At 40.2% G+C, this 25,571-nt stretch overlaps 1 protein-coding gene and 1 long non-coding RNA gene across 2 annotated transcripts in view; both read right to left on the reverse strand.

Moving 5' to 3' along the window:
* LOC111609871 overlaps positions 1 to 19,767 on the reverse strand; it is a 39,657-nt gene extending 19,890 nt beyond the window's left edge. The window contains exons 1-28 of the mRNA XM_023340734.1: positions 19,669 to 19,767; positions 17,069 to 17,855; positions 15,577 to 15,766; positions 15,122 to 15,486; positions 14,319 to 14,438; positions 14,044 to 14,241; positions 13,752 to 13,892; positions 12,543 to 12,803; positions 11,750 to 11,930; positions 11,464 to 11,630; positions 10,217 to 10,357; positions 9,968 to 10,146; positions 9,712 to 9,884; positions 8,634 to 8,858; positions 8,425 to 8,534; positions 8,101 to 8,316; positions 7,436 to 7,562; positions 7,109 to 7,325; positions 6,881 to 7,028; positions 6,595 to 6,772; positions 5,076 to 5,253; positions 4,865 to 4,991; positions 4,635 to 4,754; positions 2,718 to 2,868; positions 2,528 to 2,640; positions 2,233 to 2,383; positions 1,900 to 2,148; positions 1,120 to 1,335 (exon numbers count right to left, since the gene is read on the reverse strand). Of these exons, the coding sequence (XP_023196502.1) occupies positions 1,120 to 1,335; positions 1,900 to 2,148; positions 2,233 to 2,383; positions 2,528 to 2,640; positions 2,718 to 2,868; positions 4,635 to 4,754; positions 4,865 to 4,991; positions 5,076 to 5,253; positions 6,595 to 6,772; positions 6,881 to 7,028; positions 7,109 to 7,325; positions 7,436 to 7,562; positions 8,101 to 8,316; positions 8,425 to 8,534; positions 8,634 to 8,858; positions 9,712 to 9,884; positions 9,968 to 10,146; positions 10,217 to 10,357; positions 11,464 to 11,630; positions 11,750 to 11,930; positions 12,543 to 12,803; positions 13,752 to 13,892; positions 14,044 to 14,241; positions 14,319 to 14,438; positions 15,122 to 15,486; positions 15,577 to 15,766; positions 17,069 to 17,851 (5,425 nt within the window). The 5' untranslated portion in view covers positions 17,852 to 17,855; positions 19,669 to 19,767. The remainder of the gene's footprint in view (positions 1 to 1,119; positions 1,336 to 1,899; positions 2,149 to 2,232; positions 2,384 to 2,527; positions 2,641 to 2,717; positions 2,869 to 4,634; positions 4,755 to 4,864; positions 4,992 to 5,075; positions 5,254 to 6,594; positions 6,773 to 6,880; positions 7,029 to 7,108; positions 7,326 to 7,435; positions 7,563 to 8,100; positions 8,317 to 8,424; positions 8,535 to 8,633; positions 8,859 to 9,711; positions 9,885 to 9,967; positions 10,147 to 10,216; positions 10,358 to 11,463; positions 11,631 to 11,749; positions 11,931 to 12,542; positions 12,804 to 13,751; positions 13,893 to 14,043; positions 14,242 to 14,318; positions 14,439 to 15,121; positions 15,487 to 15,576; positions 15,767 to 17,068; positions 17,856 to 19,668) is intronic.
* Positions 19,768 to 21,072: 1,305 nt separating this feature from the next.
* Positions 21,073 to 23,138, reverse strand: LOC111609852. The gene is made up of 3 exons (XR_002753370.1): positions 22,882 to 23,138; positions 21,462 to 21,531; positions 21,073 to 21,144 (listed from the first exon to the last, which is right to left on the reverse strand). It is a non-coding gene; the product is annotated as an uncharacterized LOC111609852 (long non-coding RNA).
* Between the last annotated feature and the right edge of the window lie 2,433 nt (positions 23,139 to 25,571).

Genomic DNA, 25,571 nt, shown 5'->3' on the forward strand with positions numbered 1-25,571 from the left:
GCCTCGGATATAAGCGTCTGTACATCTGCTTATTCTTAGAAACAGGTCAGCGGCGTCCTGACCGCGGAGAGATTTGTCCCACACACACGGCGGGTCTCTGAATGTTGGAGTGTGAGGCAGGTGCAGCTTTTCAAGCAGTGTCTGACTTTCTATGAGTCAGACATCTGAAAGTGTGAATCTGCACTGTTTACCTGGGTGCTGCAACAAAAATAGAACAGAATGTTCTGGTTTTTTTTTTTTTTTCAATCGTTTCATGCTTTTGAAAATATTTTCTCTACCAAGATCCTGAGGACAAATGGTACGTGTGACCTCTGATAGTTATTTATCCAGCTTTCTTCTCTTTATAATCGTTTGTCATATTTCAATTAATTTGAAACCTGTGAAACTTCAAACACCGACTTGCTGGCCTGCCTTTTGCCCTGATTGCAAAGAGAAGTAGGACTTTAAAATCTTATTTTATTTTCCAGTGGTAATACGCCTTAATAATTAGTGCCTCAATATCCCAAATTATTTGGAGCAGCAGAAAAGTGATGTAGAACATTCCAGCACCTTCCAAGACTGTTGAAGTTTCTGGTAGAGAAAACAGTTTTCTGGACGAATATCAAGCCGATTTCAAAAAAGCAACAAAATATTCTTTTTTAAATCAATTTTTCGTTTCTAAGTATTGTGATGAAGTGGATAAGTTGGCAACAGTGACTAGGAAAAAAATGGACACCACATATTCCTGGGTATAAGTCTATCAGATTTGTACATGAGACTAAAGTTTTTAGTCCCATCGTTTTTTAAAAATTGCTCAAGTTCAGAGAGACTAGATGGAGAGCTTCTGTCAACATCAAGTTTCAAGTCAAGTATGAACTTTGACTTGGTCTGGTAAGTGTGGTTTTAAGTCAAACCACACTTACCAGATTTTCATTTGTCAAAGTTTTAAACAGTCATGTATTGTTTTACTCCCACTTCCCAACCACGTGTAGGTGTCACACAAAATTTGAATAAAACTGAATTTTAAAATTGTAAAGTGGTTACTAAGCGAAAATCTGTAAGTGATCCAACCTCTAACCTCACTGTACGCACTTTTCTAAAGAGCTGCTCGAGAGCAGAAGGTTACAATATTACGATTACCTGTCTGAGCTTGAGCTTTTTTCTTCTTCTTAGTCGCGGTTTCTTCCATGGGAAAGAACACGCTCTCCCCGCTGAGCGCCACCACCCGTCCGTCAGCCAGAGGGATGATGCTCAGCTCCCTGAGGTTCTGGAGGATGGACTCGGCTTCGCCGTAGCCGTGCTCCATCGCCCGAAAGTTGCAAACCAGCAGCCTGGCCAGCTGACGGAGGCCTCCCTCTGAAACGCACCGTTTTAATTCACTCAGTCAGTCGCTGTCGTTTAGGACGATGTTCAGCAGAATTCAAAATAAAAGCAGTCACCTTCAGAATGAAGCATTTTTAAGAGATAAAAATAACTAACAAGATAAAAAGAGGTGTTAAAACCACGTAAAGTACAAGATATAATATAAATTTAAATATCACGAAACATGCAAATTTACTTTATTTTGAAATATATATATTTTAAGAAAACAGGAGGACACTGAGGTAACGTTAGATAGAGATGCTCAATTTTGTTTATTTTGATGCAGTTCCCTCCGACTAAATGATAGTGATCTCTACCGTGACATGTGTAATATTTAAATATTAAATATTTAAAGATCTTTTTCACAAAACCGACAAAAATAAAATGCCATCAGCCAGGCTGGAGAGTTGTAGTTACAGTGAATATAGCGAATAAATGTTTTGCAAAAAAACATTCAGTTTGATATGGTCATAATTAAAACCATGTTGTTGTTCTACAATCCTAATAAATGTTTTGCTTTTGTTTGTTTTAAGCAAATTTAACTGCTGTACCACACACCTGAATGGATGCCCTCTGCTTTGACCAGCTCCTTCGCCATGGCTGTGGTTACCGTGGTAACATCCGATCCCCGCAGGTACCGGACTCCCATCTGAGTGAGCAGGGAAGCGGGAGGCGGCGGGCTCAGGCCCGGATGGAGATAGGACAGAGACAGGTGCTTTTCCAGCTCGTCGCCACTGATCACGTCTCGGATCACGGCGTCCTGACAGACGGCGACCTGCGACGGCTGCTTGTACGCGACCTTACCACCTGAGAGAGGCGGGACAAACCTCACAGTTGCATGACGCGACATTATAGGTTTATTTTCTACAGAGTGCTTGCTGAGAGCAATACCTGTGCCAAGAGTTGGCAGGAAGGCCCTGCCCTTTAGCAGCTGAATAATCTGCCCGGCAACAGGCTTGAAGAAGTCCAGCACCTCGTCAGGCAGGGGGATGAAGTGCAGGAACTGGCAGAGACCTTTCAGCCCTCTGTACTCTGGGTGACTCTGAAACAAAACACGTGTTTGTACGTCGATGATCAACTTTTATTTTGCTAATTTCATGATATGTTCTCCACTTTTTGGTGTTTAAAGGCATTAAGTGACTATTTGGAGAAAAATTTTAATTTCTAACGTTACGTTGTGCCTTACAGTGAAGACATCCATGGCCTTGAGGAAGAGCTGTGGTATTTCTGAGCGAAGCCACTGGTTCCAGGAGCTGTCCCTGTCAACATCTTCCCGGGAAGAAGGGATGTCGAAATCGCCTAAAAGAATACGCGATTACATCAAACCACGGTTTGTTTCTTCAACAAGCGATCCTTTTTGAATCCTCTGTTCTCACCTTGGATGATAAAACGAAAGCCGAAACTGCGAAGAGGCAGGTAAGCAAACACGGGCTGCTTTTGTGGCTGGCAAACGACGTCGCTCTCCGTCTCGCCGCCGCCCAGCTGGAAAGCCAGAGCGAGTTCGGTCGACTCGACGTCTTCTTTTATCTGAGAGGGAGATACGTCTGAGTCAGAACAGCCCACAGACTGACTGAGTGACTGCTTCAAGGTGAATGCCAAATAAACAATGATGGCGCTAAAAACTGGAGCACTCAACAGTTCCGTTTAACTTTGTTGCTTCTTGTACATAGCGAAACTGCAGAGGTTCAATCTTGTAAATGACAGAAAGAAAATAGGTAAGGACGTAATAGTACTGAAAATGTAACCTATTGTTCAATTCAATGTATTCCCAAGAAGATCTGGAATAGAGAAATAACTTTTATTTTATTTCAATCTTCAGTTTTTTGCCAGTAAAAAAATAAAAACTGAACTTTTTTTTATTGCAGGCTTGAATGCAGAGTTTCTAACCTAAGCCTTTCTTTTGTTAAGTCTCAAGACATTCTAGCACCTTGGAGCAGATTGGCTCAAGATGCTAATTGAATGTTTTGAGCTACAGTGCCTTGCAAAAGTATTCACACCCCCCTTTTTTTTGTAATGTTACAACCACAAACATCAATAAGTTTCAATGTATTATAAGTCTGGCGGGCCTCCAGGTTTTATTTTTGCCCCCACTGCTTTTTTTTTTTCTTCTTCTTTTTTACTGTTTGCATGTTTTAAGACTTTATAATTGGTGTTCAGGTATTAATCTTCCAATGACATAATTATCAAGTGATATTTTAAAATTTCCTGTCAACTTTAAAAAAAAAATTAACTGAAAAACACAGTGGGCTGCTGAATGAATGCCTGCCGAGCGCCACAACCACAGGGCTTAGCAAGTTTTCTGAGGGAAACCTTGAGTTTTATTGGGAATTTTATGTAGTAGTCCTAGAAAAGTTGGTTTATACTTGGGGGAAAAAAACCAAAAAACACAATACTTTTAAAGTTGTTTCTCAAATAAAAATCTGAATTATGCATTACTTTGCATTTTTAGTCCCCGTAAGTCATTGCAGGAAGTTTGTGGTTATAATGTGAGAAAAAAAAACTCATTATAAGGAAAAGGCAAAAGTTTTGTTCGCAGGCCATTTCACCAGTGAGGCAAACAAAGACGAAGTCAGAAATGCCAAAGGAAAACAATAAGAGCTGACGCTTGCTGAGCGAGCACAAGAACCACAGATGGACCTCAAAGACACATTCTGTGATTTTTGAGAGCAATTTGAAAAGGTCAGTAAAGCTTTTGCATCTGGAACAGTAAAGTAGCAGAGGTGCTCGACGACATTACTCTCCGTTCAGGAATAAAACAAGCAACCTACCCTGCAGCTTTTTCAACAAAGAAAAAAAATGATGCAAAATGACCAGAAGTGCTGCAGCTTTGCTATGAGAAAGTGACGGGGGCGACAGTTGTCGGTTCGATTCCCAGTCTGCCCATCCTCGTTGTTTGTGTCCTTATATAAGACACCTTACCCTCCTTGCCTGCTGGTCTTCGTCAGAAGGGCCAACTGAGCAAAACTGCAAAACTATCAGACTGCCCCAGGGCAGTTGAATGTGCCCTTTGAGATTTAAATTTGATATATAAAGGGAATTAAAAATAAAAATGTTTTCTCTTTTTCTAAACGGTGCTGAATTGCCTTCTACTTTATGTCCTAATGAAGACAATGAAAATATTATCACATGCTAATAAGCTAGACTTTTTAGCTCTTCTTTAGAAATAACAGTGTGTTGGTATTGAAAATGGAATCAGGCATTTTTCTCAATGTAAAGTTTTAAAGTTTAGCACAACATCTTGGATTGAGATATAAAATCTGATGTGTGTTTGCGTGTGTGTACTATTGCTTCACCCTCTTGGGCTGCAGTGTGGTTTTGACCACCAGCCAGCGCTCTGTACCCTCTGTGTGCTCCACCTCCAACACATTGTGACTCAGGTCTTTGCGAGTCATGGTCACAAGGCGTTTCTCGCTCTGCAGATAAACAGAAAGAAAGAAAACAACAACAAAAAATGTCACTTTTATTCAAAGGGTGCATTAATAGCTTAGAAAAACTGCATTCTGCACTGAAAACAATGGCTAACCTGGTTATAAATGGTGATGGAGCGCAGGCGATGCAGAAAGAGCAGCAGTGAGGGATGGACGTCATGGAACAGGTTCCTCGTTTGGTGACTTTCAGAACGCAAGGGGAGGCAGATTTTTGTGGTCCAGCTAATAAAGAAAGGCAGGAAACAAAGGTTTTGGTGGCTGTATAGGACAGAGCTGCATGAAAATGTAAATTTTCCGTAATCCCACCTGTGCCGATGCATGTCCTTGAGCTGTGCGTCCAGAGGCCTCTCATCCTCGGTCCAGTGGGGGAGGATGTATCCCATGGGGCCGCAGGTCCTGTCGAAGCGCAGGTGGAAGCCGTTGGAGTGGATCTCAGGACAATCTGTGACCTTAAACACAGACTTGAAGCCAATCCCTTTTTGCCCTGCATAAAGAAGCACAAGCCAGATGATTCAGACAGCAAGTTTGTACCGCTAACATCAAACATACTCACAAAGAAAATGTAAAAAGACTAAAAATTTTGAGATTGGGAATGTGAACAGATGGGATAAGATGTTTTTGGCAATATATCTTTCGCTGGATACAATCAGAACCTCAAAAACACAAATACTGTTCTAAAAAGAAAACATACCTAATGGTAAATGGGATACTTTAGTGCAGCAGTTATATTACACCTGTGCAATTTTAGAAAACATAAAATACTCTAAATCAATAAAATAAGTGAACATCCATGGCAGAGACCAAGTGAAAATATTATTAGTGACCAGACTCAGATGATTGAAGACTTTAATAGCCTGTAAGAAATCTCAAAATTATATTTTTTTCAGTCACTTAGCTACTATAAGTTAGAGCTGCCATGTCTTACTCATAACACTCTTCAGTGTAAAAGCTATTACTGAGGGAAGAAGACTCGATATAAATGAGGTGTATAAAATAACAAGGTTGAACCAATTACAGTAATCTAGCGCAGGTTTATTCTTTTGAGCTTTATTTTGAAATACTAAAACAGATACAGGTGTCCCTATTTCTTTGTGTTGCCTTCCATTCATTTTAGTTACTCAGATTGTGTGTAACTCTAACACTTACCCAATTCTTATGTTCCTAATCATGTCCTTTACCCAAACTTAGTTCACAACTTAATTCTAACTCTAACCCTTACACTGGGAGTCCCCAGCATTAGTACTGAGCTTTGGTCCCCATAAGTCCTCTGAAGGCAAGTGATTAGATGAAAGGTCCCAAAGAGGCACCATAGACAAGTACACATACACACATTCTTGTACTTCCATCCAACTGACAAAATTACATTGACCTTCACTAATTTTATGATAGTGCAGTTAACATATATACCTAACCCGGACATTTTCCCAAACCATTACTTGTCCACAATTAACCCTATCTTTTACCAAAACTTAATTCACAACATACCTCGAAGCTAGTAGAGTGCAGCAGAAGTGCAAAAATGTGAGGATGGTGAAAATATCCTCACTTTCCATAAATGACCTTCCCTGGTTGGTTAAAATAGTGAAAGTAGTCCTCTATATGTAGTATGTGCAGGATTTACCTCAGTGTATTATAAGTCTGGCAGGCAACCAGACCTAACTTGCTCCCCCACCAGGCTAAGCATTGTTTGTTGTTTTTAAATAGTGTTTTTTATACACCAGTAACAGTAAAGATGGCTAAAACTAGGTTTATAGGTAGGTTGAGGTTTTCTTGTGATGAAGTCACACTTCAATAAATGTAAGCATGCCATGGTGTGCATAATCACCAATGTATCCGTATTTGTGTTTGCCCTTGGTGCTGCGGCCTACGTCACAGATGGCCCTGACGTTTCTCTCCTGGAAGCCAGTCTCATTGTTGAGGACGGTGATGCAATCTCTCTCGACCATAAAGGCGAGCGCTGGGACGCCGCCGCCCCCGGAGGGGTAACTGTTGTCATCGGCATTCTGACAAAAAATGCAGAAAAGTAAAAGAGTAAATTTCTTCCATTTTTGCAAAGACATCTGGTTCGACTACATTTAGTGTTTCAGGGTTGTGACGGTGTGAGCGGCCACCTGAATAAGTTCTAGGACGAAGTGTGTGTCTTTGCTGTAGAGTTCAGTGGACAGCCGGTCCAAGCTGCGGCCCAGTCGCTCCTGGTGGACCTGCATCAACTTCTGGCCTTCCGCATTCAGTTCCACGCCAATGCCAAACTCACTCTTCCTGCACCATAAACAATGACTAATCAGCTCTGCTGAACCATCCGACTCTTACTGAGTAAACGCCAAGGCAAAAACTCAAACCTGATGTCTTCAATGATGTTTTTCTGAGGACAGAATGCATCCTCCGACTGACAACCATCAGCCTCCTTTTCATCTGAGTCGGACTTGTCGGTCTGACCTGCTTGATCGCATTCAGCTTCACTGCTGATGTTTGACGTCTCTCCGTTAGGAATGGAGGCCAGCTCATACAGCTCCTCATCGTCTTCTTCGTCAGGCTCTTTTGGTTGGTCGCCATTAACTAGAGGAATTTATTTGGGGGTACAAAAAAAGGAATGAGAAACAGAATTGGTTCAGTCCTCGATTCAAGACAAAAATACTGAAAAAAAAAGCAAACTTGATTTCATCCACCTTGCTGAATGCTCTGGTTGAGGTGAGAAGACACAGAGCTGCTGTCTGTGAGGTCGTCCTCGAGGAACTCGTCTTCGCTCATGTTTAGAGCGGACAGACTGCTGCTGTCAGAATCAGTCAGATTGGGCTAAGGAAACAAATAAGACATCGTTCATCAACAAAAGTTTACGGTAATGCCACATCTTAATTACAGTATATTTAAATCCAGACTTTGACTAGAATTCTCAATAGGTTATTTTGTTTGGTTTGTTCGGACTTTCTCCTACTGGTTTCTCGTAAGTTAGTTTCGTCTTATTTCAAGTGTACTAAGCTGTTCGAAACTAGACCAAAAATAGTTGGTAAGATTTTGTTTTTTCGGTTTCAGGAACTCTGACCTCAAGAGCTCAGAGAAAAAAAGATGTTTTGGTTCTACTGTGACTTCCTGGATGAGCCCTAGAGGAAATCTTAAAAGACTTCTGGTAGGCTGGTCACTCTTGGGAAGGTCCAAATGTTTCTCCTCTTCAGATCAAGGGCATGATGTTTTGCTTTTTGAGTTCTTTTAGCCTGCTTTATGTAGTTATTTTTATATGACTTATTGATCCGACCAATATGTGAATAAATGAGTTCTAAAATCGTTTTTTCTAAATCTCTTCAATTTCCGTCTGCTTTTTTCTTTGCTCTCTCACCTTGCTGTGATCCCCATTCGCTACGTAAGCGTTATTGTTTTGGCTCTGGAGTGAGGTCAACTTCTTCTGGTAGTCTTTGACCCAGTCTGTGATTCCCAGGAGGATGCCCAGTCGGTGCAGACAGCTCATATGTTTGGGGTCAGATTGAGCCACCGTGATCAGGACTTCTTTAGATTTGGCTTGACCCAACACGCGGGAGAAGGGCTCCAGGAACACCTAGCAAGTCGCATTCAAACAGAAAAATAAGCATTTCTTTTACAGCGGCAACAGAAGAACACCAACTGATGACTCCTCCAATAAGTGTCCCAATGTGCCGTCGCTGACCTGCTGCAGAAGCGCCTGGCAGGTTCTCGTGGGGATCCGTGTCAAACACTGCAGCAGGAAGTTGGCCACTCTGCTGTAACACGTCACGTCCTCTTCCGCTTTGGACAGATCTGACGAAACACACGTTATTTCGCTGATGAAACAGTCACACACCAGACGCAAAGCAAAAACGACACTTTTTTCCCGTCTAATAAGATGATTTTTATTACCTTCTTCAGCCACAGCTGCGGCCAGAGAGTTCTCCATGTGATTGGCCAGGAGAGCGGTGGGAGCGTTGTCGATCCCATCGGCCGTCACCATGGACACGAGGTGGCCGGCTGTGCCGACGGGGTCGAGCGCCGCCACGGCGTTGGTGAAGTGTTTGTCGCCCGTGTCTGTGGTGATCCTCAGCAGCAAACCCGGGGTTACCTCCAGCGCCGCCAGGCCCGTATTCGCTGAGCAGCGGCAAAACAAAATATTGACTATAGTATTATTTACGCATCAAGTGGCTAACTTTGGATAACTTTTCCATTACTTCCCAAAAGTATAACCACAAACTTCCATTTATTTTATTGGAATTTTATGGGACATCCCAACACACAGTAGCGTACAATTGTGAAAGGAATCATTATTTGTCGTCTCTATCTGCTTCCTCCCACTAGAGAACAACTTTTATGTTTATGTTTAACATCAGCAGCCTGCTGCATCAGCTAGTCTTCCTGGAGTCAGATAACATAAAAAATACAGAGTGCATTTACCAAAAGAATCATTTTACAGATTAAGTATTAAAACCACACATTCTATTTTCAATCACTTTTAAAAAATGAGACAGTCTTTAGTTTAATATGAGGAAATATTTCAATTTCCCATACATAATAAAAACATGTCCTTTAATTTGAAGTGTATTCTAGTTTGTCTTCTATGCTTTGATACTCTCATATGCAAAGCGCATAAATGCACAATAGCATTTATGCATTTAACCCTAACCCACAAACACACAGTATGTTTCTAGCTGCAGATCCTTTGCTACAAATGATCAGGTGTACACTAACGGAATGCTGTTACTGCGTTTAACTAATAAAATGTTTATTTTCTTATATAAAAAAAGGATTTCAGTTATTGATTTGTTTGTGTCTTTTAATGTATTTCTAATATTGCATAAAAAAGTCTTAAATAAAAAATGTGCATAGCGTGCCAATTTTTTTAATCTGATAAATCTAATTAATCGTCAGAATAATCAATAGATTAATCAATTACTAAATTGGGTTACAGCCATAGAAGTAAAATGAAAGGGCCACGTTTCTGTACCTGCATTAGTTTCAATGAAGTCTTTCAGGGGCCCATGACTGGGTTTGAAGATCAGCTCCCATTGGCTCCAGATGTTTAAATCCTCCAGTAGAGGGCAGCATAGCAAGCTGGCCAGGGCCTGGGCCTTTGACATCTCTCCCAGGCGTCCCACCGACTCGTAGCCACTTTCAACACTTTAAGGGAAAAAATTCAGAGATTAATTAAGTTAGAAGGAAGCAGAACTGAACATTTTTGTCTGCCTAGTCACAAATCCAACCTTGATTTGCTGTGTTTGGCCAGCAGAGCTGACTCATAGCAGACAGAGCTCAGTCCTCCTCCAAAATGCTCTGTTTGCTTCTTGACCAAGCCAGCCAGCGTTTGCAGGGTCCCATGGCCCAAGTCCCGACTGTCCCGGACCTTGTAGTGCGACCGCAGTGCTGTCTCAATGTGAGCCAGCTGGGAAAAGACATTAGGATAAGAACACTGGCTATGTACTTTCACTGTTTTGTGCTGATGAGCCACTCACTTCGTCTGGATCGGTGGAGGATATGTTGCCGCACTGTTTAATGAATTCAAACACGTCTTGTTTGGTGGGTCTGAAACCACTGCCTGTGAGTTGAGCATTAGTTCCCAGAAACAAAGCTGATCCCAGAGATTCCTGCAGTAGCTGCACATGAACACACACAGGATGAGAGAGAGTCAGTGGCTGTAATAACTTCCAAAATAGTGGGCACTTCCCCTAATCTGCTAACATGCCAACAGTGGAGCTAATTTGTCGCTTAGCACTTTAGTGTTTATGCTAACTTTGAAAAATTTTAATGCCATAGCTAGCTTTGAAAATGCCTAGTGCTTTAGCGGTTTTGTTAACTTTGTGCTTGCGTTTTAACCCTTTGGTAATCAGCTCTTAAAAATTCTTCAACTGGCTAAATGTTTATGCTATTATTTTGACATGTGGCAGTTAACTTTTTTGCTAACTTTTAAAATGTTTAATGCCTTAGCTAACTTTGAAAACACCTGGCGTTTTAACGGTTTTACCAACTTTGAGAACATGTAGCGGTTTACCGTTTTTGGCTAACTTTGAAAGGTTTAAGGCTTTAGCTAACTTGGAAAATGACAAGCGCCTTAGCAGTTTTGCTAACTTTGAAAGTTTTTAGTGGTTCACAGTTTTTTTTTTGTGCAAACTTTAAAAACACTTTTCACACTTCCCATAAGTAAATTTTTTCAGATAAACTCTGAGGTGCTAATTTACTTGGCTGTTTTATAAAGTTTCAGAAGACTAAAGTCCGAAATCCGTGTTCAAGTTTTGGCTATCGGCTCTGAAAAATTCTTCAAGTAGCTATAAGTTTATATTCATGCTTTTGTTATGAAGTTTGTTTATGCAGCAGTTCTGTTTCCTCTTTTCAAATTCTCTTTTTTTTAAAGAAACTTTGTTGAGACAACAAAATGAATAAATGAGTTATACAGAACAACAATTAAAACCCTACTGTAGTCAATTAGGCAAAAATAAACAACAGAGTTAGCAAAAGTCAGCAATTATAAAACTGAAACCATGTGTGAAATATGGTATAATGTGTAGGGGGGGACAATGGTTAAAATTAGAGCTTTAGCAGTAGATTCCACTGCAGTACAGCGTTTTGGCACAACTAATGTTTATGATTAAAGCTTTAGGGGTTAGCACAACTAAGTTTCAGCTAGTGGTGCCCACCACTGCTTCCCAAGTAGCTTCAGATGATAATTTCGCCGAAGGACACACACAGGAAGTTGTAGTTGTACCTGAATGTGTTTCACCAGGAATTCCAGGAAGGTTCCTTGTTCTAAGGAGAAGAAGTCTTTGATGTGAAAGTGTTTGGTCAGCTTCTTCTCCAGAGCGGCGATGTGTGCCAGAGTGATGGCTGAGGTTTGAGCACCCAGGTTGTCTTTTACATACTGTTTCAGTTTTGCTGTGAGAAACAAACCACACAAATCCATCAATGGTGCTCAACTCTGGCTGGAACAACATTCATGGTCAACAGACTACACAACATTCATATCACAGCAGTGTTATTTTCTCTTTAAAAACCTTCACTGGGGAGGGTCAGAGCAGCTTTGTCCAGCGCTTTAGCTTCCTCTGTAGCTTTGGGGGTCTTCTCTTTGGGCACCAGGTCCTGTGGAACCGCCAGGGAACCTCCACAGATAGCCAGCTGGAACAGAGCTCTCGCCAGCCGATCGACTGACACCTGCGTCAAGAAGCCCTGGATGTGCTGGGTTGGTAAAAGAAACACACAGCTCTGTTAGGAACCACTTCTCTCTTGAGTACACACAGAAACATGGTGGTTCTATTTTTTGGACTGATCCCAAAACAAACTTCGATGGAGAATATTTGACTGAGACAACATTAGGTGATGTTGTTACAGCAGCTGATGTCTGCCCTGTGACCTACAGTCTGCATCTACATTCCTGTAGCTTGTAGCCATGGATACCAGGTCTACGAATGAGGTGTAGTCAGTGAAAAAGTTCAACGTTACTTCAACTGAAGGAGATGTGCAAGTACAAACTGCACCATCCCTAACTGTAATAATAATCTCTCAGTATGAACCGGGAAGCTCCCAGCACGAGTTCAGTCCATTAAAGTCAAATGAGTGTGAAATCCAGATGTTTTGCATCTTCATTAAGGATTAGAAGTTGATGGGTGGCTTTTTTTTTGATGAGTTTCAGTCTGAAGAGCTGCCCTGAAGGCTCCTATTGAGAGACTTAGCAGAATTACCACCCTGTCGTTCCGAGCGGTGAGCTAAGGACTAACTGGGGGAAAAAAGCGGCCGACATCTCCAACCTCTATTGTTAATAGAGTGCATTTGTCATAGTCTGGCACCCACCTTCGCCATCCTGGGGCTGAACACTCCCTGGGCGTTCGACAAGACCTCCAGCACGACGTCGCCAGCTGGCATGGAGGCGTACTTCCTCCTGAGGTCAGCATTACCTGTAGAGGAGAAGGAAGCGGCGCCTTGCAGCGGCTCTAGGACGCTCTTCTTGACTTTTCTCAGTCGCTCCATGGTCTCCTCCTCCAGCTCTTTCTGGATGATTTCCCTGGCCTGTTCCAGGTGGACGTGCTCACATCGGCTCACCTTGATCAGGCTCTTCAGAGGAGACGCCAAGCAGCGTTAACAGAAATAAGACCCATAGGTTAGGTGCAAGAAAACCAAAATCTTTCACAATGACTAAAATGAAGGCACATTATTTGATTACTGATTGAAAGAAAATAGGTTGTGTTTACATTCTGTTCTATTAACGCTGAGAGCAGCTGAAACACTAGTCCTTCAGTTTTATGATGTTCAGAGTAAAGCGCGACGTAATACTCATGTAATAATGATCTAATGCAGATGAAGAAGTGTGTTACTTTACTGAAGCACTATGTTTTTAATCAGGAGATGATAATGATTTTAATGAGATATCGGGCTTTAACTCGGTGTCAGAAAATGCGTATTCTGAAATTCCTTTGATTGATAAAGAACCTAACCAACCCATTATATAAAGTTAAACAAAATAAAATCATACAACTTCATTCTCAATGTATCTGAAGAAAGAATTAATTGCTAAAAATACAAATTGGCATCCCTGATTAACATTTCACGTAACAATTTATGTCACTTTATACAGAAAATAGCTCAAGCTTAAGGCAGGCCTCTCATCTGTGTGTGACAGAAATATTTAATATTACTATTATCATTATTATTAACCTTTATTTTACCAGGAAAATCCCACTGACATTAAAAATGTCTTACACACAAAAACATGCTGATAAAATAAATAAATAGCTTTGATTTAGTTTTTGGTTTATTTTATTCTGCTTTCACCTCTTTACTAATTGTTTTCCCATCAAGAGAGCTAAAACTTTCTGAAATTTGCAACAATTTCCAAATGTTTTTCTCAGGAAACTGACTAATTCTGCCAAGATATTTACTCTTAATGAATAAAGAGAGTTTCAATCACATAGGTGTATGATTAAAATACCATATCCCCTTGGCTGAAGACAAGAATTAACCAACCAGTGAGTAATCATGACCGCGGCATGTCGAGTGTCTTACCGAAATCGGTAGACCAAAGCTGGGAATCCTGATCCCCAGCTCGTAGGGAGACTCACAGTTGTAATGATCAGACAGATGTTTCATAAACTCTGCCAGGTCCAACCTTTGGTTTGAATGCTTCCTCCTAAAAACCTTAATTTGCTGCAAAAAAAACAAAACAAACAAAAGCAAAACAACATTAGATGTATGTATTTTGAAATTTCAAGCTGAGAAACTTTTAGTCATCGCTCTTTGGAATGTTGATTTGCAGGTCGACTACGTCAGCTTTAACTCAGATGTTCTTGAGCGGCACCTTTAAGACATCTACGGTCTCGATCTCAGGGATGTCGTCGTCTTTCGTGTTGCTGTCGATCTTGAACAAGCGATGAACACGGGGAAGCTTGCACAGCGGCCCCAGGTTGAGCTCTTCGTAGCGCTTCTTGTCCTTCAGACCGGCCAGCGACTGGCCGAGCTCATACAGCGTGCAGATGGACGTCACCGCCTCTGTAGCCTTACATACAGGATGAAGCTCTTCTCAGCACAGCACTCGAATATGAAGGAGTTGATGCCAAACGTGCGTGTACCCACCTCTATGAACATGTTAACTTCTCTGATGAGGTACTGAAGGTTTTTGAGAGCTGGAATAGTTCGAGGTGTCAGCATTCCTGGGTCCAAGGAAGGAATCATTTTGCAAACCCGGGACATCACCTAGAAGGAGTTGTTGAGAGTACAAAAATGTTAAAAACAGTAAATGCTCCTGGCTGAGCGTCGTTACAAGCAGCTTTTTAAAAGTTTTATTTTTAAAGGGGCAATATTGTGTGTTTTTCAACCACATTGTATCATTTTATAGCACAATAAAGTAACTAAGTTACCTTCAGTTGTTATAAAAATGCTGTATGTATCAAACATAACTTAAAAGAAATCTGACTTCGCAGTTTAACATCATGAAATTGGGCCTCTGTGTCTTTAAGAAGCTCCTGCTGTTTACGAAACTCCGCCTTGAACAACAACATTCTTCTAAGAGGCTTTTACAAACGTTCATCAGCGCGTGGGACTGAAGCATTAGACCGTTTGCATGATGAGCTCAGCAGATGAGTTCTGCCAGGTGTTTGCTAATCGCTAGTTTGAAGGGTTGCTCTGCAATGCTGAGGCGTGGCTTAGGAGCTGTGCATGGAATGCGTTTTACAAACCCAAATGATTGCCACAGAAGATTAAAGTATTTTTCAAACACGCATGAAAGAATCAAAGCAACATTCAGGAATGTTTTTGATGAGGAAATAACATTACAGCAAATGTCAAAGCTAAAAAAGTTGATTTAACATAATACTGCCCCTTTAAGAAAACTAGAGCAGACATGGCTTGTAGTAGCTTTTTCCTTTCTTCCATTTCACCTTTTCTTTAGTGACCAGCTCCCCCTCTGAGGCGATTTCTCGTACAACGCTCTCTGTCACGTTGTTGATCGTTTCCGGATCCATGGCCCTCTTCCACTTCCTCGACTTCGCATCCTCGTCATCGTCCTCCATGGCCTCCATGGCCCGCATGTTGCCACCGTGGATCTCCCTGTGCTGGGCATAAAGCCTTTCTCTGAAGACAGGCGCACTGGCCTCTTTCTGGTTGGCTTCTTTCGCCTTGCCTTTCTTCTCTTTGGTCACCGCCACGCTCGCTCCCAGCACCGGGAAATCGCTAGCGGTCAACAGGGCGGCTCCATCTTCAGGTGGCATCTCTGCTTCGGCGGCCTTCGTGTGGTTTTGTGTTGCTGCAAGGAAGAATGTTAAGTCATATTTTTATAAAGTTGGAGGCAAAGAAGGGATGGGTGGCAAATAAAAGTACCCCATGCGGGGCCTACCTTTGGTTCCCTGCCATGCGTTTGTCTGGGGATTTGCTGCCGATTCGGTTTGACTCGGCAGCTTCTTTACTTCCAAGTTGTCGTACAGGGACATGTACTGCTTGAGTGGAAACGGTTCCCTGAACGTCTGAGTGTAGTAGGCTTGCAGCTGCTGCATTGTTGGAGCTGCCAGTTGATGAGTCTTTATTACCTGGAACACATTGATGCTTGATGATCAGGTTTCAAATACAGATGCAGCGCCCCCTATTCTTATTGGCACGCTATTTTTAAAAAAGTCTTACATTAACTTCTTTCATTGTAGGAACATAATCCAATACAGAAACTTTTTTGAAAAGTCCCATGTTTAATTTGACGCGATAAAATACCTCCAATGTTAAGAAATATTTGTTTTTAAGCACTTATGGTGACGCAAAAACTGTCTTTGCGTTAATATAGAAATCTTTTGCTGCTACACTTTCTGTCTTGCACTATTTCAATTTTGCTGTTATTTTTGACTTTTGCACTGTGAATGTCTGATATTTTATTTATTATCTTCATTTTAACCTATTTATTTAATTAATTAATTAATTTAGTTGAGTTAATCTAGCTCTCAACTCTGTGCATTTTTTAATAGTCATTAGTTAGTGTGACAACAGATCTTTTTATTGTTGTGCATTTTACTCTTATTTAGTGTCAGGAATGTCACCGTGAGAATGAGAATCATAATTTTGATTTGCTTCTAGGCTTGCACATGTGAAGAACTGACAATAAAGCCGGCTTTGCCTTCATTGGGCCATTTCCTACCAAACAACTGTAACACAAGCATTTAATTACATTTATGCTTTACATTTTAATTCATGTTTAGATACTTTCAAATACTGGTTCACAGCTTCCTGTTTCCCGAGGGTTTAAAAATGACATAACGTAAAGGCCTGTTCCTCTAACTCTTTAAATTGGGAAATACATGAGGACATGCCATTCAACTATGGCAGGGCATGACTACAAAAACATAGCTACAGTTACCAATATATATAGTTAGACAAATAATGCTCAGTTTAAAAGAACTTGAGCTCTGTGAATTAAGGCTAGATCTGTAATTCTGTGACTCCATCCTCTTAAAGGTTTGTGATCTTTGATAGAAAGTGTGAGCTATTGTAAACGCAAGAAGATACGAGATAACCAGTTGTTCCTGTAATCTGTAATGAGGAAATATCCAACGAAGAGTTCAAGGTTCCCTGTCTGTTACATAACAGGTAGTTCTGAAACCTAATTGGTCTGAAATATTTCAAGGTGATTTTACAAAACCCTTTCAGTAAAATGGGCATTAATATGATGTATACCCATGTATACATGGGTCCTGTGTAAAGAACAAGTCTTCTTTTGATCACCAGCCAAACAATTGCACTTGATTGCTTTGCTTATTCTATTCTCAGTTTAGACTCACATGTCGAGTCATTGATGATTATCTCGTGAATAAAAGTCCAGACATTTGAGGTGTGATGACAAAACTCACCTGCAACACTCTCTGGTACAGCTGGTCTTGGGTCAGCGGCGTAACTGGCTGGGATGCAGCAACAGGTGGGTTGCCGAGGATGTTATGGGTTGAAGACGATGAGGTAGAGGCCACAAAAGGTGAGCCAGTAAAGTTCATCGCTGTCTGAAGGCCAGACGCACTGGGCGAGTTGTAATCTCCCTGGAGAGCAGGTACGCGAGTTGCTGAGTTACTGCTACTCTTCTCCTTGAGTGAATCTGATGTCTGCGGTGTTGTAGGTCGACTGTCTTCTTTGATTCTTGTTGATGCTTCCGCTAAGGGTTGACTTTCCGAGAGGTGCGTCTTATAAATCTGATGGAAAACCCTTTCCCCCTTCACAACTAGATCCTCGTTCAGAGATTCAACGAGATCTGACATTGTTTTGAAACCCATAGACGATACGATCAAGTCGTGATGGTGTGCCTGCTTGTACACCTTTGCCAAGTTCTTCAGGGGAATCCCCCTACGGTGTTCCTTTATCAAGTTAACAACGTTTTGCAGAACCTCTGTAGTCGTTTTCCTTTTTGCTTTAGCTTCAGCAGCAACTTGGTTTTGACGCCGATGTTCCTTGTGAAACACCACATTGCCCTCCACCACCAGGTCTTCTAGAGTGGAAACCATGCTCAAAATGGAGGGAAAGTTTAAGTCGCGTACAGCTAGGTTAGTGCGGTATGTCTGGTTGTAGAATGTGGAGACTCTATTCAGTGGTATCCCATTCTTGTGACGGTACGCCAAAGCAACAACGTTTTCCAAAACGTCCTCCATCTTGCTGCAAAGGGAAAAAGATACCTTCATCAGTGAATTAATACTTAACAACAGTTTGCCGGTAATTTAAGAAGCCATACTTGAAAATTATTGAACGAAAAGATAAAAAGAAGGTCTTTAGTTGTCGTTGGAATTAACTTCTGGAATGGACTTACAAAAGTATAGTTCATTATGGGTTTTCAAAATATTGATTAGAAAGAAAGTATGTGATGGTTATAAAGATAAATTACTTCATTTTTTTTGTATCTGATTTGGTTTTGGTGTGTTTTCTATCCTTTTGTTTTTGTTTGTGTTTCTGTGATATGTTTTGGGATATTTTTTATGTATATTTATGAAGGGCTATTTTAGCTTAATTTGCCGTACATTTTCAGTCAAGTTGTTAAAATTGTTGCAGTATTTTGAAGCAGGAATAACAAATTACTTGATGACTGATATATATATATATATATAAAACTCAATATTGATACTGGCTAATATGAATGTTACTCATATCAAGCCATCACCAAAAAGACCCAACAACATCTTGCGTACTTTAAGATGAAAAAATATCACCTAATTTTTTGCGCTATAATTTCAATATATTTCCATTCGACTGTAACGTGAAATTAGGGCTAACCTTTAAAATGTCCAAAAAAAGAAAGAAAAAAAAGTCAATTAGGCACAAATCATCCACGCCACACAAAGTGTAATTCCAGATTGAGGAAGTTATTTTCAATTTTGCCGTTTCCAAACTAATGCCATCTTTCAAAAAAGCGCGTAAAAACTTAACAAAACCGTTATTGACCAATTAAAATCTTTTAAATACTTAAGATGTCAGGTACAACACAAGACTTTCATACATTCATAGTAAATAAAATAACACATAACTGAGCACGCCTACTAATTAAACGAGGTTAAATAGAAGTGAGAATTATTGTTTAAAATGACTAAATGCTTGTGCAATTAAGTTAATCTCTGAACCATGAAAAGAAGGTTCATCGATGACAATATTACATAAAGAAAATAAAAAAATAAACAACGTTAAGGGTAATGTCAAAACAAGATTATTTAAACTACTGTACAATGCATCTACATTACAACTGAATTACCTGAATACAACAACAGGATGTTAATAGATTATCATCTCAGCTGGAAGGGTTATGTCTCGTTTTCTCGTAAAACAACCCAGTGATGTTGGCAAAGAGGTTTATTAAACCAGTCTATCTAGATTTGCATATGGAAACCCTGATCTGAAGACAGGCAGAGCGAAACTTCTGAGATGGCAAAACAACAACAGCAGCCACCAAGGAGCAACAAATAAGAGGAGGACAGGTGTACTTTAACTTTACCTCTAGCATCTATGTTGCTGTGCATTCAAGTCTTGGTTTAATAGGTGTTAGCACCTATTAAAGCTTAAAGATTAAGCTTTTAGCAAAAGGATATGTTAGGGAAAGACAGAAGAGGAATTTAGCGCATGATCACAGACTGAATCACACCCAATCCGCTGCAAACAGAGGGAAATCCTTCAGCTTAGATTTACTGTAACTATGCATCAGTTAGCTCAATTATTAAAAAGAATTAATAGAAAAATTTGGTTTTACTACAGTCATTACCGTCAGAATATAACAGGACTGGGATAAATTGTGCACTTTGTGACCACAAAATGTCAGCGTCCAGTAGCTTCAATCTTTGTGTTTAGAGAAAATACTCAAAATTCAAAATACATTAACATTTAACCTAGCATTTAACAACAAAAAAAAACAGTAGCCATTCTAGCGCAGCTTTAAACAACAACAACAAAACGAGTTCATGGTATGATATAAATATATTATTCTCACCTTTTCCTTTACCACAAACTACATGTGCAGTGCCTCTCTTTAACTTCTTCACCAGGCTCCAACAATGACCACCAAGCTTCCTCTTTGTGTTTATATACCCACCCGCACCTTCCCTCCCTCCCTTTCTCAAGTGTTTCACCGTCAGCCAGCGAGGGGAGAAACGAAAGTGATACTAGAAGCGTCGTTTCATTTCTCCGGAAAAGAGCCCCGCCTCACAACACGGCTCAGGACGCAACAGCGTGCGTTTCACCGTAATCTCACGCAGACCGTCCGGGTGAGAAGACGAACTCGTTTGAATGTTTCACTTTCCGTTCACCGAAAAAAAGCATTAGCAAGGAATGCATACTGGGAATAACAAGTTAGTGAGGAAACAGAAGAAGTGACGGAGCAGCAGGGAAAACAAAAACAGACACGAGCGGTGACGTCAGGCTTTAAGTTTCATATTCCCGGCTCGAGCCAGCTGATTCACTGCAGCTGTTCAGGAATAAACCACGTGACCTTGTTTCAGCTGCTTAACTAAGGAAGGGCAACAGGGTTCAGCACAAAAGCAGCTACAGTTCCCCAAGTTGTAAAAAAATAAATAAAAAAAAAGCCCAAATTCTAAGGAGGAACTGAGAATGCCAACTTGAAAGATAGAGATATGCTTTGAAATGTGATAGTAGAGACAAAACATGCAGACGGCAAAGCAGTACAGAGGCTCTTCAGGCATTTTTACAATCCAGAGCTTGTAACTGTAATTATTTTATGCATGCACTGAAACTTACTGGCACTTAAATAGAACAGCGAATGGGTTGTGAACATCTATGCACGGCTAATTGAGAAAGTTTATAAAATATATTTTTTTAAATCTTCTTTACTTGTAAAGAAGGCAAAAATAATAAAGATTTTCCCACGATGCTTAAGGGAAAAATAAGTCTCATTAGTTAGCTGTTACCTAATGAGTTAGCCAAAAGCTAACTCACTACCTAAAAATTAACTCATTGGCTATTACCTACTGTTTCATGACAAACTGAAACCTAGAGTCTAGGTTTCCCAACCCTGGTTCTCAAGGCACACTGTCCTAAATGTTTTAGACGTTTCCCCCTGCTTTAATGTGCCTGATTCAACTGATTGCAGTTCAACAAACGCCTGTTAATCAGTCATCAATTGAAATCAGCTGGACTGAAGCAAGGACATACCTAGATTTAAGTGTTGTTATTTTATTATTATTATTATTTTTATTTATTTATTTATTATTATTATTTTATTGTTTTGTTTGTTTTGTTTTGTTTTGAGGGGGGTGTATATAGTTAGCGTCCCGATCCACACTCCATTCCAGTAGATGGCGGTAATGCACATCTAAAAGTTGTTTGCCAACCGCCATAAAAAAGGAAAAGAAGAAGAAGAAGAAGAAGAAGGACATACCTAAAACATGCAGGGTAGTGGGCCTTGAGGACCAGGGTTGGGGAACACAGGTTTCAGCTTGGAATGAAGGCTCTTAGAAACAGGACAGATTATTTGGACATGTAACCAATCAATACACAAAGAAGTGTGGTGAAAATATTGAATATTGTGAAAAATAAGAGATCAGTCATGTCAGATACACATCATAACTCACAATAACTGAGCTGCTTTACTACCAAAGAGTTGCTAAACTACATATCAGTTAGCAGGCTGTAATAGCAGAGCGGAAAATGATTTTTGATTTACAGCAGAAGAAAAATATGTGCCTCGAAACTCTAAAGGCTAGAGAAAACAGAGGTGTTCTTGTCGAAACCGGCAGCAAAATTTGTTAGGATTTTAGCACAACATACCTTGGATTTGTGAGTTTGTCGTTATTTCTCGGTGCATCATGTTTTATGTGTCCTCGGCGCAGCGCTGGAGCTAAAAAGCAAGTAGAAAGATCAGGAATGATGAGAAGAAGCTATGACATGTAAAAACAGAAACAGAAAAGTCAGCTAGCTTGCTAGCTTACCACTGGCTAGCTTGATTGCGAGCTTACTACTAGTTAACTTGATTTCTAACTTACTAGCCAGCTGGAAACAGGATTAACAACAAACATACATATCTCCAATCAAGAACAATTATATAAAATGTAATACTGTCAATGGTATCGCGTAGAGTTCAACTGTGGATTTTCTAAGCCCACTGTAGTTTTATTTTCAGATTCATTTTTGAGATATCTGCGTATGGCAGCACTACGGCTCAAAGGAAAGCTCTCCAAAGGGTTGTGAATACAGCCCAAAAAATCATTGGCTGCCCTCTCCCCTCACTGGAGGACCTGCACAGTGACCGCTGTCTAAGAAAAGCACAACACATCACAAAGGACACTTCTCACCCCGGACATTCTCTGTTCACACTGCTGCCTTCAGGCAGAAGATACAGAGCAACCAGAACCAGAACCAACCGTCTCAGAGACAGTTTCTACCCGATAGCAATAACAAAACTAAATGCAATCAAAAACAACCATTAATCATCATAAATGATGTATGTGAGAAACTGGCTGTTCTTATTTTTCTTTTTTTTTTGCCAGTTGTTTGTTGATTCTTGCGTTGTGTGTGAATTGTGAGACAGTTATTTTTTGTTTTTGGGCATGTGCACCGACTGATGGCACCTTTTGAATTTCATTGTCCTTGTGACAATGACAATAAAGATTTATCTTATCTTATCTAAACTCATACATCAATTTCTAAACTCCTTCAGAGTATTGACTCCCAAGCAATTTGCTTGCATTGGGCCATCTTGGTCTTATCAGATCCACTCTCAATACATCACTGTAGTGGTTAATGGTTATTGTAACCTGAGGTCTTTTCAGACTTGGTCTTTCATTGTCTGCCCACAAGTTTGCAGAACATAGTGTCATGTAGCAATAGCTGCTGAAAACCTGCACTTGATGCACTAAAAAAACCACAAGGTCATCCGCGTACACATGATATTATACACAAAGCTTTTGACGCAGCTGCACTGAGTATTGTGATGCTGGCACTGTAGTTCAGCAAAATTGTCTCACCCTGAAATTCCATCTATAAGTGCAGAGCTGCAGCACCTTGCACTCGCTCATTTTTAGTTCCTTCCAGAAATCATTAAGATTAATACTTGAAGCACAGAATCAGCCCTCAGCAACTTATAAATAATGGAGTGGATGATATATTTCTTTCTGATAATTTACTGCATGGAAGCGACGTTTGAAAACGCAGCTAACTGAGCAAGTACTGAAAGGGGGTATTTTGCTACCTGCTGTTACTGCAGCAGCACCCATGAGTTGCTGCTGTTTGGTCTGCTTGCATGTCTTTGTTCTGACCGTTTATGGCAGAGATAAGCCTGAAAGCAGCCCGTCCATCTTGGCTAGCACGTCTCACATGCTAATATTAGCAGCAGATAACAAAGGCTCTCAAAAGTGAAAGGTCACTATTTACGTCGGCTGCTTATTTAAACGTATTAATAAGCAGTCACCTCACCGGTACTTTGAAAACGTAACACTCTTTCATTTATTAATCGCCATTTTTGGTAGCTTGAACGCTAGCATGCGAGCAGCTATGAAGCTAACATCGTGCTGCGTTCGCGTTGTACTACAAGCTAGTAAATGCGACTTCTCTGCTGAAAAACGCAGAAAAAAAATTATCATTGTGTTCAGTGTAATTATATATATATGTAACTGCATTCAAACTGTTTCTTTTCTTGTTTTTTATAAGCATTAGATTTAAAACTGCGTCAACAGTCTCGCCAGTTGTGACAAGTTGTAAATACGAGTTGCTTTTTTTCCCGCACGACATGAACCTAGCATGATGTGAGTGGGGGGTTTTTTCGCTATGAACTTTATTACAGAAAAATCTAAAAGCGTAATTCCTATGAAAATAGTTCAGGACCAGAAGTGTTCAGAAAATACATAAAAAAAGTGATGCAGAACAACAAGAAAGCCATACAACACTGAATGACGGAAAGAAAACGAAAAAAATAAAATAAAATAAAATAAAATATATTCAATAACATAACCAGTAGTGAGGGGTCTTATTTTTATTATTATCTGGGCACAAGTCAAACATAAAACGAGACACACAGATATCAAATATGAGGGAATAACTTCATATTTTCTTAAAAACATTGAAGAAAATTCTTTCTCAAGGAAGATGGGAAGGTCTTTTCATATTACTTATCTGGTTGTAAAAAAGTAATCTGGATGAACAGCGACCCTTGAATTATTTTAATCAGAGCCTGAGGCCGTAGTGAGGGATGGGATAACTTTAATTACAGCATTCAATTCTTTAGTAGTACCTGGTAGAAACGTTAAAGAGAAGCAGAGCGAACAGAGAGCAGGTGGTACCGGGTGGTACCAGGTGGTACCAGGTGGTACCGGGGCTTTGAGCTGCGTCGTGACTCGCGGTGACAGTCGGTACCGTGTCTTATATCAGGATGTCTGATATAAAGACAGATATTCTTTATATCTGTCAGGCTGCCTGTAGTGAACCGGGCTTTTAGCATAATGATGAAGTTAAAGTCAGAAGTTTCTCTGCAGCCGAAGCATTTATGTGTTTAGTGGCGAGGCGGGTTTTTTTCCCCGCTATTGCAAAGACAATTATGAAAACATAAATACAAACAGTTTTTCTAACATCAACATCAGACCTACGTTTTTATTCACAAACCAGTGTATGAAAAATATTCTTGCCCATAATTTAATAGTTAGAGACACAAATCTGCCCCCCTCCTCCTCACCATGGACCCGGAGTCTGAACAACATGGAGGCAGAAACTGAGTCATTATTAGACTGAGGGCAGCCAGACTAGTTTATTTTGCTAAATTATTTATTGCTGAGGGGCACAAGCAGGCCTTTTCACATAAAAAAAAAAAAAAACCTCAAAAAGGGCAGTGAGGGCCTCAAGGATAAAAGGGGGAGGGGCTCAAGCCCCCTTTGTACTCCCCTCTGCACGTGCCTGTGTGAAGTATAATCAAGACGTGATGTTGTAATGCCAGAACTGACCAACAGAGGTCAGTGTAACACCCATAGTCAGTATATCTGCCTCGCAAGCGTCAGGACATGATTTTGTGAGTTGCAGTTCACATTCTTTTTCTCTTTATGTTTTTTAGTATTTTTTTTCCTGACTGTCTACTTCAGAAACCAGACCCATAATCATCTTCACCTGCATTTGCTCTCATTCTGTAAACAATAACTTTAAACTCATTCCACTAAGTACAGCTGTGCTCCAAATCACACCCTGACATGCAGGTGACTGATGTCAAGCAGATAGCCAAAAGAGAGGGTAATGCACTGATGTAATAATGCAAAAACAAACACCATTTCTATTAGCATCACATTGTACTTTGAACCTGTTTTAAGAGCATTACATAAGAACTATTTTTAATCTAAAGCCCAAAGAAACAAACGGTAAGATAATTTTTTTTGTGTTACTTTTAAGGTGTTTTTCAAATTGATCCTTAAATTAATTTGAAAAAGAAGAAAAGATCTTTGCAACCTTCATATTTCATTACATTTTTAGGTAGTTGTGAAATATGGACTTTGTCGGCTGCGGGCCTTCTTTCTTTCTAATTTTACTATCTTTCACCTGCGCAAGCATGAGTTGAGCTCCAACATCCTATGACAATAGAAAAAAAAGTCACAATATCAATAAACTGTACAATATTTAATTATTTCCTGATTATCAGTTAGCACCACAATGATCAAATCCAACTGGTTTTCCGACGTTCAGCTGTGATGCTCTCAATTTCTCTCACAAGCCGTACAGTTAAAAACTGGGGATGATGTCCAGCCTGAGTTGATAACAGTTTCGCTACAAGAAAGAAAAACTGGTCTTCCAACCCGTATTTACAATAAAAGTGCTTTCACATACAAATAACGGTCATCACTGTACTGGGTGTGATATATTATTAATGAAACTGGACAGCAACCACTACACAATATATTTAAGTGT

Source organism: Xiphophorus maculatus, chromosome 10 (genome assembly GCF_002775205.1).
Source record: "Xiphophorus maculatus strain JP 163 A chromosome 10, X_maculatus-5.0-male, whole genome shotgun sequence".
Classification (NCBI taxonomy): Eukaryota; Metazoa; Chordata; class Actinopteri; order Cyprinodontiformes; family Poeciliidae; genus Xiphophorus; species Xiphophorus maculatus.